The sequence below is a fragment of the Homarus americanus genome, unplaced genomic scaffold, assembly GCF_018991925.1.
Source record: "Homarus americanus isolate GMGI-L3 unplaced genomic scaffold, GMGI_Hamer_2.0 scaffold36188, whole genome shotgun sequence".
Taxonomy (NCBI): domain Eukaryota; kingdom Metazoa; phylum Arthropoda; class Malacostraca; order Decapoda; family Nephropidae; genus Homarus; species Homarus americanus.
In genome coordinates, this window is record NW_024718183.1 from 2653065 (window position 1) to 2665564 (window position 12500).

At 38.8% G+C, this 12500-nt stretch overlaps 1 protein-coding gene and 1 long non-coding RNA gene across 2 annotated transcripts in view; one reads left to right on the forward strand and one right to left on the reverse strand.

Moving 5' to 3' along the window:
- LOC121859249 (transcription initiation factor TFIID subunit 5-like) overlaps positions 1–1139 on the reverse strand; it is a 20979-nt gene extending 19840 nt beyond the window's left edge. The window contains exon 1 of the mRNA XM_042355998.1: positions 765–1139. Coding sequence (XP_042211932.1) covers positions 765–1106 — 342 coding nt within the window. The 5' untranslated portion in view covers positions 1107–1139. The remainder of the gene's footprint in view (positions 1–764) is intronic.
- Positions 1140–1392: 253 nt separating this feature from the next.
- On the forward strand, positions 1393–11288 carry LOC121859251. The gene is made up of 4 exons (XR_006087624.1): positions 1393–1517; positions 1624–1652; positions 10879–10968; positions 11222–11288. It is a non-coding gene; the product is annotated as an uncharacterized LOC121859251 (long non-coding RNA).
- Positions 11289–12500: the final 1212 nt, after the last annotated feature.

Sequence of the window (12500 nt, forward strand, 5' to 3'; positions counted from 1 at the left end):
TCTTGTTTCCGTGTGTTAGTGACTTTTTAAACAAATCTATCCAGAGTATTAATACCATAACTTATTATACTGTATATGTGTGGCCAATATTCTCACTCTTTGTTCTTTTATATCCTTATTACTACTGCATTTCATTTTAAAAATAAGTGAATAACATCGTAATTTTCGTCATTATCTACTACCTCATAAACATTCCTAAAAAATGTCAGCAGATTTGATAGATAAGATTTTTTCCTTTGTAAATCCATGTTGAGTCATAGATTAATTTGTTTTTCTCTAAATGAGATCGGATGCTATTTGCTATATTTGATTCAAGAAATTTCCCCACGACTGAAGTCAAACTGATCGGCCGGCAATTTGACGCTGATTCTGTGTCCCCCTTTTTGAATATGGGTACTACATTTGCCCGTTTCCACAAGTCTGGCACAGCTCTCGCGTCTAATTATTTTTTAAATAAATTTACGCGGGGTCCGCTAATCTGTTCCTTACACTCTTTCAAAACTCGAGGGAAAATTTTATCCGACCCTGGGGATTTTGTCTTGGTACGAGTCGACTCGTTTGGGTACGATTTATCTTGGGTACGAGATAACCCTAACCTGCTATTGTCTACACCTTTACCGTTGAAACTACCCACAGTAACGATAAATTTTGTAAGATTCTCGAGGTAAGAAAAGTTTCATTAAGTTGTCGTTTAACCAAAAGCCATTCCCGGGTATAACCTCACCTCTCTACTACCGGTGGCGGGACATGAATACAGATCTTACCTTCATATTATTTTTTTTCAGGAATTGCAGCACTGCCATAAGTGTATTCCTATCCACAGATACGGTAGCATCCCCCATGGTGTCTGGTTTAACATCGGGAGCGGCCTGTTGGTGGCTGGGAGCTGGCATTACTGTTGCTAAATTTTGTGTTGGCATTGTCTGGACCGCCGTGCCTTGGACCCCCACCGTGTTCATCATGTTCATCATCGTGTGGTCCGTGTGGTTCATCATCGCCTGGTGACCCGTCTGAAGGTCCACCCCAGCCAACCCATTAATGATAGTAGGGTTGGCCTGTGTTAGGCTGGCATAGGTGGGCCCTCCCGCGTCTGACATGTTTACCATCACTCATCACCGGCCACACTACCCGATACTCAATACTAATAATGTCAACATCAATTTTTATAATAAATTAATGAATTTATTCATACTATTTTTTGAACTATAGGTTTCATGATATATAAAAATCGAAGGATTAAATAATTTTTATTCGGGGATATATCCACTAATGTAGTGATATAAGTCATATATATAAAAACATGGCAAGATAATCGATAACCAAATGCGCATGAATGTTTTGTTGTACATATAACAGTTATAGGCAAAACATAGAACTCCTAATATTTAAAAAAAAATATTGAGTAAAATCTGATCTTTACAATCATCCAAAGAAATTTATTTAAAATCTTAATATTTTGAATGCTATGACGTCACGTCCGGGCAGGCGTAGAGTCTTCCCAGCGTCTGTCTTGTGAGGTGAGGACGTGTTGCTCCCTGCTCAATATTTATCTGTCTGCATCTGGCGTATTATTCGTATATCTTGGTTGAATTTAAACTAATCTTTAATCTGTTCCTCTTCCAGGTTAATACTCCGGCAGAATGCGCGCCAAGGTAAGCCAGATTATTGTATTATTTAGATAAAACCTTTACTGTTGGAGTGTCATGTCGTGCACGCTGGGTTATGAGTCCTAGTTCAGCACATACTGTACTTATATTTTGTGAAGTGCAGTGATAGGTGTGTCACTTGATGGAATTTATTTTTTATTTTCACGTCAATTGACAGTTATTAATTACTTTAACTTTAGTAATATGAACGAGCAGTAACTACATTAGTCCGTACTAATATTTTTGTTTATTGATGATGTTAGGGGGCGAGTGGACCATGTGCTCAAGGCTTGTGGGCAGGACAGTCAAGAGAAACTGTTAATACGTTAAGCCGTTCAATTTTCTCTTAACGTTTGTATCGTTAAAAAAAATAGTGAAATAAAACAAAGAAATAGGCCTGTTAACCCCAGCGAGGCAGCATCGGTGTAGAGCCAAGTACTGGGGTCCGACTAATTACCCAAATGTAGCCGCAATGAAGTCAAATAATGGTCCTACATGAATATATCGGACTGCTAATCACATCTCGACTAGTATTTGGTGTCAAAATATTGGAAAACTTACTTTAATCTGAGTTAATAGATCGCATGCATGTACCGAGGGAGCGAGTAATTACCCAAATGTAGCCGCAATGAAGTCAAATGATGGTCGTACAAGCGTAAATCAGGCTGTGAATCACTTCTCGATTATTATTTGGTGTCATAAAGTCAAAAAAATTGGTAAACGTAATTTAATCCGAGTTGTGTTAGGTTAGATTAGGTTAGGTACATGCACTCGATCTATTAACTCAAATTAAATTACGTTTTCCAATTTTTTTTTTTACTTTGTGACACCAAATACTAGTCGAGAAGTGATTGGTAACCCGATTTATTCATGTAGGACCATTATTTGAAAATGGCAGATGAAATTCAATGTCGACAAATGTAAAGTACTCAGTATAGGAGATGTAAACAGGGAAACCAGATACCAGATGAACGATGCCATAGAGAAATCCGACTGCGAGAGAGATTTAGGAGTAATGATAAGTAGGAACCTTAAGCCAAGTAAACAATGTGTTTTTGCTCGTAACAAGGCTAATAAAGTACTTGGGGTTCATACAAAGGAGTGTTAGTTACAAGACTAGCGAGGTCATCCTAAACCTGTATCTTGCTCTTGTGAGACCACACCTGGATTACGCAGTTCAGTTCTGGTCACCGTATTACAGAATGGATATAGAATCCTTGGAAAGAATTCAGAGGAGAATGACAAGACTAATCCCGGGCATTAGGAACCTTGAGTATAGAGACAGGTTAAAGCATCTTAATTTGCACTACCTTGAGAGACGTAGAGCGAGGGGCGACCTGATAGAGGTGTATAAGTGGAAGGCAGGGCTAAACAAAGGGGACATTACGAAGGTACTCAAATTATCCAACCAGGAGTGAACTCGTAACAATGGTTCCTCCATTCTTATGTTCTTATAAGAACATGAGAATGGAGGAAACTGCAGCGGGCCTATTGGCCCATACTGGGCAGTCCCGTTTACACCCAACCCCTATTGCTCATATGAGCATCCAACCTAGGTTTGAAGCAATTCAGCGTATTCGAGTTAATGATGATATTTGGTAACTTGTTCCATTCATCCACTACTGTTTCCAAACCAGTATTTACCTATTTCATGCCGAAATCTAAATTTGTCTAATTTAAAACCATTGTTACGAGTTCGCTCCTGGTTGGATAGTTTGAGTACCTTTGTAATGTCCCCTTTGTTTAGCCCTGCCTTCCACTTATACACCTATCAGGTCGCCCCTCGCTCTACGTCTCTCGAGGGAGTGCAAATTAAGATGCTTTAACCTGTCTTTATACTCAAGGTTCCTAATGCCCGGGATTAGTCTTGTTATTCTCCTGAATTCTTTCCAAGGATTCTATATCCATTCTGTAATACGGTGACCAGAACTGAACTGCGTAATCCAGGTGTGGTCTCACAAGAGCAAGATACAGTTTTAGGATGACCTCGCTAGTCTTGTAACTAACACTCCTTTGCATGAACCCAAGTACTTTATTAGCCTTGTTACGAGCAAAAACACATTGTTTACTTGGCCTAAGGTTCCTACTTATTACTCCTAAATCTCTCTCACAGTCGGATTTCTGTATGGCATCGTTGTTCATCTGGTATCTGGTTTCTCTGTTTACATCTCCTATACCGAGTACTTTACATTTGTCGACGTTGAATTTCATCTGCCATTTTTCAGACCATTTGAAAGTTTTTTTTAGATCTTCCTGTAGTTTTGCCGAGTCCTTGTCAGATTTAATAACACGTCCTATTTTAGTGTCATCAGCAAATTTACTTATGTTGCTGTCTATGCCGATATCTATGTCGTATATGTATATAATAAATAATAATGGTCCAAGTACTGAGCCTTGGGGAACTCCACTTGTGACGTTGCTCCAATGGGACTTGGTGCCGTTAATGCTCACTCGCTGTTTCCTGTCCTGTAACCATTCCCTAATCCATTTAAGGATGTCACCTTTGATGCCATGTGCTTCTGCCTTTCTAATTAGTCTTTCGTGGGGGACTCTGTCGAAGGCTTTGCTAAAGTCGAGATATACCACATCATAATTGTGCCCCTCGTCCACCGATTCGAAAACTGATGAAAAGAATGTTAATAGATTAGTTAGGCAAGAACGTCCGCTTGTGAAGCCATGCTGGGAATCATTGATCAATCGGTGCTTCTCCAGGTGATTTCGAATAGTTTGAAATGATTGCTTACCAGTAATTTGCCTACTATTGATGTTAGACTGATTGGGCGGTAGTTAGAGGATAGTGATCTATCCCCCTTCTTGAAAATCGGTATTACATTTGCTATCCTCCAGGATTCTGGTACTACACCTGTTTTTAAGGACATGTTAAACAACTTTGCTAAGGGCATACTAAGCTCTTCCTTACATTCCTTTAATACTCTGGCAAATATCTCAGCGGGACCAGGTGATTTATTAGGCGACATTTGGGTAATTAGTCGGACCCAGTCAAGTGGCTTGCCTTCTAACAAGACACCCTTGCATCCTGTTGCTTTGGGTGCAGTGGATGAAGGTATAGAAAGAGGAAGAGTTTCCACCTGGATTAACCAATACTGTAGTTAATTCAGACTAAAACTCTCCTACAATAGTAAGACGATAGTTTTTGGTAAATTTTTATTTTGCACTGGTCTTTGTTTGGATATTAAAAATGTTTCTCCGATGATATTTGATGAATTTCGGACGAATGATATTCATTTCCGCCGGAAATACTAGTCTAAACATTACGAAATGCATATTAATAACAGCGAGAGAGACCGGTGCCTAAAGAAAAATTCACCGTTCCTTTACAGGTTTTATACCTGCAGTGTGCATGTCTTTTCCCAATAAATGCAATTTCTAATGAAGTATTACCAGTTATTTATACTTAAGAACATAAGAATGGAGGAAACTGCAGCGGGCCTATTGGCCTATACTGGGCAGTCCCATTGACACCCAACCCCTATTGCTCATATATCCACCCAACCTATGTTTAAAGCTATCCAGCATATTTGAGTTAATGATGATATTTGGTAACTTGTTCCATTCATCCACTACTGTTTCCAAACCAGTGTTTACCTATTTCACGCCGAAATCTAAATTTGTCTAATTTAAAACCATTGTTACGAGTTCGCTCATGGTTGGATAGTTTGAGTACCTTTGTAATGTCCCATTTGTTTAACCCTGACTTCCATTTATACACATATCATGTCGCCCCTCACTCTACGTCTCTCGAGGGAGTGCAAATTAAGATGCTTTAACCTGTCTCTATACTCAAGGTTCCTAATGCCCGGGATTAGTCTTCGTCATTCCCCTCTGAATTCCTTCCAAGGATTCTATATCCAGTCTGTAATACAGTGACCAGAATTGAACTGCGTAATCCAAGTGAGGTCTCACAAGCGCAAGATATAGTCTTAAGATGTTTTCGCTAGTCTTGTAACTAACACTCCTTTGTATGAACCCAAGTACTTTATTAGCCTTGTTTCGAGCAAAACACGTTGCTTACTTGGCTTAAGATTCCTACTTATCATTACTCAGAAATCGCTCTCGCAGTCTGATTTCTCAATAACATCGTTGTTCATCTGGTATCTGGTTTCCCTGTTTACATCTCCTATACCGAGTGCTTTACATTTGTCCACATTAAATTTCATCTGCCATTTTTTCAGACCATTCGAAAATTTTTTTTGTCTTCCTGTAGTTTTGCGGAGTCCTCGTCATATTTAATTCCACGCCCTATTTTAGTGTCATCAGTAAATTTACTTAAGTTGCTGTCTGCGCCGATATCTGTCGTTTATGTATATATAATAAATAATAATGGTCCAGTACCGAGCCTTGGGGAACTCCACTACTGACGTTGCTCCAATCGGATTTAGTACCGTTAATGCTCACTCGCTGTTTTCTGTCCTGTAACCATGCCCTAATCCATTTTAGAATATCTCCACTTTTCTTATTAGCCTTTTGTGGGGGACTCTGTCAAAAGCTTTGCTAAAATCGAGATCTACCACATAATTGTGCCCCTCATCCACCGATTCAAAAACAGATGAAAAGAATGTTAATAGATTAGTTAGACATGAGTGCCCGCTTGTGACGCCATGTTGGGAATCATTGATCAACTTGTGCTTCTCCAGGTGGTTTCAAATAAAGTTTGAAATGATTGCTTCCAGTAATTTGCCTACAATTGATGTCAGACTGATTAGACGGTAGTTAGAGGATAGTGATCTATCTCCCTTCTTGAAAATCGGTATTAAGAACATACGAAGTCTGCAATAGGCTGGTTGGCCTGTGCATGGCAGCTCCTTTCGAGAGTTAATACCACTCTATCATTCATGAATCTATTTAGACTCCTTTTAAAAATTTCCATTCCAGCACTTACTACAAAGTTGCTAAGCTCATTCCACTTGTCCACCACCCTATTTGTGAACCAGTTGCTTCATATCTCCCTCCTAAACCTAAACTTATCCAACCTTTTTTTACGGAATTAGCCCACCGGGCACAGGTCACTGATCCACATTGGGGCATAAATGTAATAATAAAAAAAGTCATAATAATTCATAGTAAATAAAATTTGATAAAACAAAAATAAAATAATGATGATAATACAGTAACTGTAATAATAATAATATTAATAATAAAGAACTATAAATACAAAAATGAAAAAAAAAAGATAAAAAATGAGAAGTGATATATGTATGTTGTGTTGTCAATGGTAAGAGAAACAATTGAGACCCTGCAATTGCGTGTAAATGAAGCAGAAAGTCAGATGAGCAACCTGGGACTTGGTCACAATTTTCGTGATGCCATATGGCAGCAGGGTCTACCATTAGACAACACATTATGCCTCCAATATCTTCCCAGGCGGTTGCTACGAGTCCTATCCTGCTGGGATGTTATAAGAACTTTATCTATATCCCCTTTATTGATTCCTTTCACCCACTTAAATACTTCTATCATATCTCCCCGTACTCTTCGTCTTTCTAGGGAATGCAAGTTTAGTTTCTTTAACCTATCTTGATATGGAAGGCTTTTAAGTCCCGGAATCATTTTCGTCATTCATCGCTGCACCGACTCCAGTGAATTGATATCCATTCTATAATAAGGGCACCAGAACTGAACCGCATAATCGAGGTGCAGCCTGACTAGCGCAAGATATAGTTGCAATAAGACCTCTGCACTCTATTACTTACACTTGTAGATATATAATCTAATACTCAGTTTGCCTTATTTCGAACATTAACGCACTGTTTTCTAGGCCATAGGTCCGGGTTTACAAGTACCCCTAAGTCTCTTTCACGAGTCGACTTCTCAGGTTGATGTTAAGGCTGTATATATTGACAGTATTTGTTCTTCCAATATTAAGTACGCTGCACTTGCTGGTGTTGAATTTCATTTGCCATTTTTCTGACCACTCCTTCAGTTTATTTAAATCCTCCTATAGTGCATTTGCATCCTGTCCCGAATTAATCTGCCACCCTATTTTGGTGTTATCCGCAAACTTGCTTATGTCACTGCTGATCCCAGTATCTAGATGGTTTATGTAGATTATGAACAAGAGTGGGCCTAGTACTGACCCCTGGGGAACCCCACTGGTTACACGGCCCCACTCAGATTTAACACCATCTACGCTGACCTTCTGCGTTCTATCGGTGAGCCCATGATTTTATCCAATTTAAAACTTTCCCCTCGATACCATGAGCCTTAATTTTTTTCAGAAGCCTCTGATGCGGTAATCTGTCAAATGCTTTGCTAAGTCTAAGTAAATAACATCGTAATTTTCGTCGTTATCTACTACCTCGAAGACTTTCCTAAAAAAAAGTCAACAGATTTGTTAAAGGTTTTCTCTTTGTAAACCCATGTTGAGAGTCGTAGATTAATTTGCTTTACTGTAAATGCAATCGGATGCAATTTGCTATAATCGATTCAAGAAATTTCCCCACTACTGACGTCAAACTGACTGATCGGCCGGTAATTTGACACTGATGCCGTCTCCCTTTTTGAATATGGATACGTACTACGTTTGCCTGTTGAACACATCTCTGGCACAACTCCCGTATCTAATGATTTTGTAAACAAATTTACGAGGTGTCCGCTAATCTGTTCCCTACACTCTTTCAAGACTCGAGGGAAGATGTCATCCAGCCCTGGGGATTGTCTTTAATTTATTTATCCTCTTAAGAACATCCTCTTTTCTGATAGTGATATTCTTTAATTTCTCTTCGCTATTCTCCAGGATTCTGGCACTACACATTTTTAAGGACATGTTAAACAACTTTGCTTGGTGCATATTTAGCTCTTCCTTACATTCCTTTAATACTCTGGTAAATATATCATAGGGACCTGGTGACTTATTAGGCTTTAGTTTGTCTATTTGCTTACTAACATAGTTACTAGTCACTACTATCACGCTTAATCTTCAAATTTTCGGTGGTGAAAACTGGAAAAATATTTATTCAGATTATTGCTCATTTCTCCGTCGTTGTTACCTCGGCGGTATCTGACTGTGTTGGTCCAATCTTTTCTTGTTTTTTTTATACATTTGATAGAATCCCTTGGGGATTGACTTTGCCTCCATTGCTACCCTCAGTTCATTATTCCTCTTTGCTTTTCTCGGTCTTAACCCCACTGACCAATACCCAAAGGTGGGCAGTTGCACCACATGTTTTTCCAGAGAGTTGCGGCGCCACTTTTACAAGCATTTTCAAGTGTAACACGCAAAATTTTTTGGCAATAATTGAAAATTGGAATACGACAGCATAAGCAAACGGGCATCCCTAGAGCTGCGCATTACGGAAATAGGCGTTTCTGACGGAATAATTCCGCATGCACATGACACGGGTCGGGCAGCATATCACTGATTTTGGTGACCCAAACTTTGAGATGCTGGTGTTCATGAAGGGAAACGTGGATCTTCTGTAGTTAACTTTAAGCTTTTTTTTTTCTTCTTTTTTTGTAATAAAATATTGATATTAACACTTTTGTATCAATTATATTTTTTTACTTGTACATAGGCAAGTTTTTTATTTTAGTATTTGTTACATTTTTAAAGTTGCGGTTGCACTGCGGTGCAACTTTGAGGAATTTGTTGCTGTTACGGCGCAACTATTTCAGCAGTTAAGTTTACATTGCTAACATAAAAGTTGTGCGTGCCCACCTTTGCCAATGATTTGTGAAGGGGACATGCAGTGTGGGACTCATGGGGGGGGGGTGAGGTAGGCAATAATGGCGGAAGATTAATGGAAGAAAATAGAGAAAGATTTTTGATGTGCTATCGCAATTATTATATGTTTGCGATGGTAATGTAATGGAAGAAAATTCTTATAATTAGACGTCCTTTTCGAATATGATAGTAGATTAGGGGTAGGAATGTTGACTTTAACCCTGACTCATATGTTGGGGGTGTTAGGCTTAATCTCATTTGGGGTCAATACGGTTTCAGTTTGGGAGGAAGCGAACATTTGGCCCGACTGTACATTGTTGATTACTCGAGGGGTTTACTAATCTAAAGATATGCTGTACTGTACATACGGGTTATGATGCTTGCCTGGGTCAGCTACTTTGCCATGCTACAAGAACCCTACCACAATATACAAGATGAGGGTGAACAAAATATTTTATATGAACATAGAATAATAGAAATAATAGTAACTGAATAAACACGGAAATTTTTTCAGGGCATTAATACAGAGACTTCGGTTGTAAAGGCAATATTGCGTTGGTACTTTTATGGAAGTTTGTTTCCCTGCCTGTAGGTGGTGTTGGCTATGCCAAAAACAAGAGGTGCTGTAGGCTATTTTGTTTCTCCTTATTTAAGCACAGTGCAGTACAGTATAAGCATGTTATATTTCTTGATCATCTGGGAAATATTTGACATCTGGGTTTTGTGTTCAGCAGAACTTCCTACCTTAAACTTGACCTTCATCTTATCAGATGCAGGCTGATTTTAATGGTAATTTTAGGGGGAAACGGTATCTTATAGGCTGGGAAATATGGTATTGGAGTACTGCAGAGTATTACGGAAGTAAAAAATGTGGAATGTGAATGGGTACAGTAGTATAAATAAATATTAAAATGTAAAGTGTATATACAAATCAAACACACAATGAGTAATGCTCTGGAACATGGTTGCAGGTTAACTAGGAACCTTTGGAATCATTCCTTGTGGTGTCTCTTACTGTAGATAAGGAAAACCCCAGAAATGTCTACACTGGTGATGCCATAGAGCAACAGGTCAAATATTGCTGCATTAACTGATTGATATATCAGAGACAAGATGAACCGTCCTGACTCGTCTGATGACTTCTCTCTCCAGGAAGGTTGTATCTTTGTTGGCTCATGTGATAGAGGTTCAAGTTGTGTGTAACACTATCTTTTAGCTGGAAACGGTTCTACCTCTGAGGCCGAGCTGGACCAGGCACCCATCTCCAAATCTCGTAGAGTTCAAATTCTGTTTTCTTGATCCGTCTATTCTCGACTCCTTGGAATTAACTCCTCCTTGTTGGGTGCATTCTTGAAAATCAATAGTTGGGACCAAAACTGATCTGCACATTCCAAGTCAGGGTCTCGCTGTCCTTGTTTCTCGGAGCATGTGTCTATGGGTACACCAGAGGTCCTATGTGTATTTCATTGTCTGGCATGTATGATAAATATTTAATTCAACATGACTCATGTGATTGTTTTTAGATGATTAATTATGAATTTTGTTTTGCAGTGGAGGAAGAAGCGTATGCGCAGGCTTAAGAGAAAGCGCAGGAAGATGCGTGCGAGGTCAAAGTAGACTCCTTCCTTTAACCCCCCCAAGGTTTGTTATTGTTGATTCCTTTCATGCATAGTACAGACTCCATATAAACTGGCTTAACTCTCCATATAGTCCATTAGATGGAGGTTTCACGCTTAACGGTCACTCGTTATAACACTTTCTTCATGTTTGTGACATCTATTTTCACTGTAAAGAATTATACATCATTGTTGGTAATACTTTAAATGTAGTTAGTACTTAGTGTATAGATAAGTTTGTTTAAAAGTTCTCCAACAAGTTTTTCTTTTCTTTGCAGATATACCACAACACGGTGATTTATGGCTACCATCGTCTTTAAAGTTTTAATAAATACTGTGAAGGGGTTTGGTGGTTTCTTTACTCTTTTATGTAGTCTGATTAGTAGATATTAAAATGGATCAGATTAAAAGTTAATTTTCTGAGCAATATGTTTCAAGTCTGATGTGCAGCAATACAGGCTCAAAATTTTGGTTCGGTATTCAATGGCTACATAAATTGTAATCCCAATGATGGGTGTAAGCAGGAAACATGCAAGCAAAAAGTAGATCTTGGATACTTGGTGGTTTATAGCATCTCCAGTCCCTGTATGTGGGTGGGGGGGGGGATAGAACTGGGTAAGGCTAAGTTCTTAGAATACTGCTAACATTCTAAATTTCTTTGATTTGCAAGTTCTCAAAGTTGTGTACTAAGACAAAACTTTGACCCGTAATTGTAATCTTTACACATACAGGATGTACACTCCACACATCAAAGATGAAGTACAGTACTGTACCAACAATTCAAGATCAGAGCTGACCAAACTGTAGGCGGCTTAATATGCAAAATAATACTGGTGTACTGTATGCTAAATGTTATACGCTGAAGAGTAGTAACTATAAAAACACATGGTTGAGGTTCTAAGTGAATTTTTATACAGTATCTGATTTGATCTGCAGACAATTATTTGCATGTGACTACTATTTCAAGATTTTGAAAAATGGCTGATAGAAAAAAGTACTGTACCTGTGTTCTAAAGTACACACAATAGGAAAAGTGGGAAAGTTATAGGGAAGAACTATACATTGCTAAAGGTTTTAATTCAGAGTATGGGCTACTTATAAAATGACAAGTTGCATATCAAAGTAGATGGTGTTTTGGAATGTAGATAGTTGTTTAAGTCCTTGCATCTTGTACAGTATACAGTGGTGGCAGTCTTGTTAATCCTGTAGAGTATGATAATAGGTCCTGGTGTGGTGTATCAGTAGGTTATCTCCAGGGCTCGGTTGTGCCAGGATTTGTCAGTTGGGTCATCAAGGTTTTGTTGGCAGTGTAGACAAATTACAGCTGCTGGTGCAATCAGATGAAGATGATTGTCATTTGGGGGTGACTAAGAAAACTTGTGATTACAGCATCTGCTCATGTGGTTCTAGTTGAACAAGTCTCTCGCTAATTTCCCATAACTTCTTAGCGAGGCCTTCATCCATCACGAGGGGGGAACACTCTGCCTCCTGTGGGGGTAGAGATGTAGGTATATTGACAACATACATAGCAAGGTGTGCACCAAATATTGATCCTTG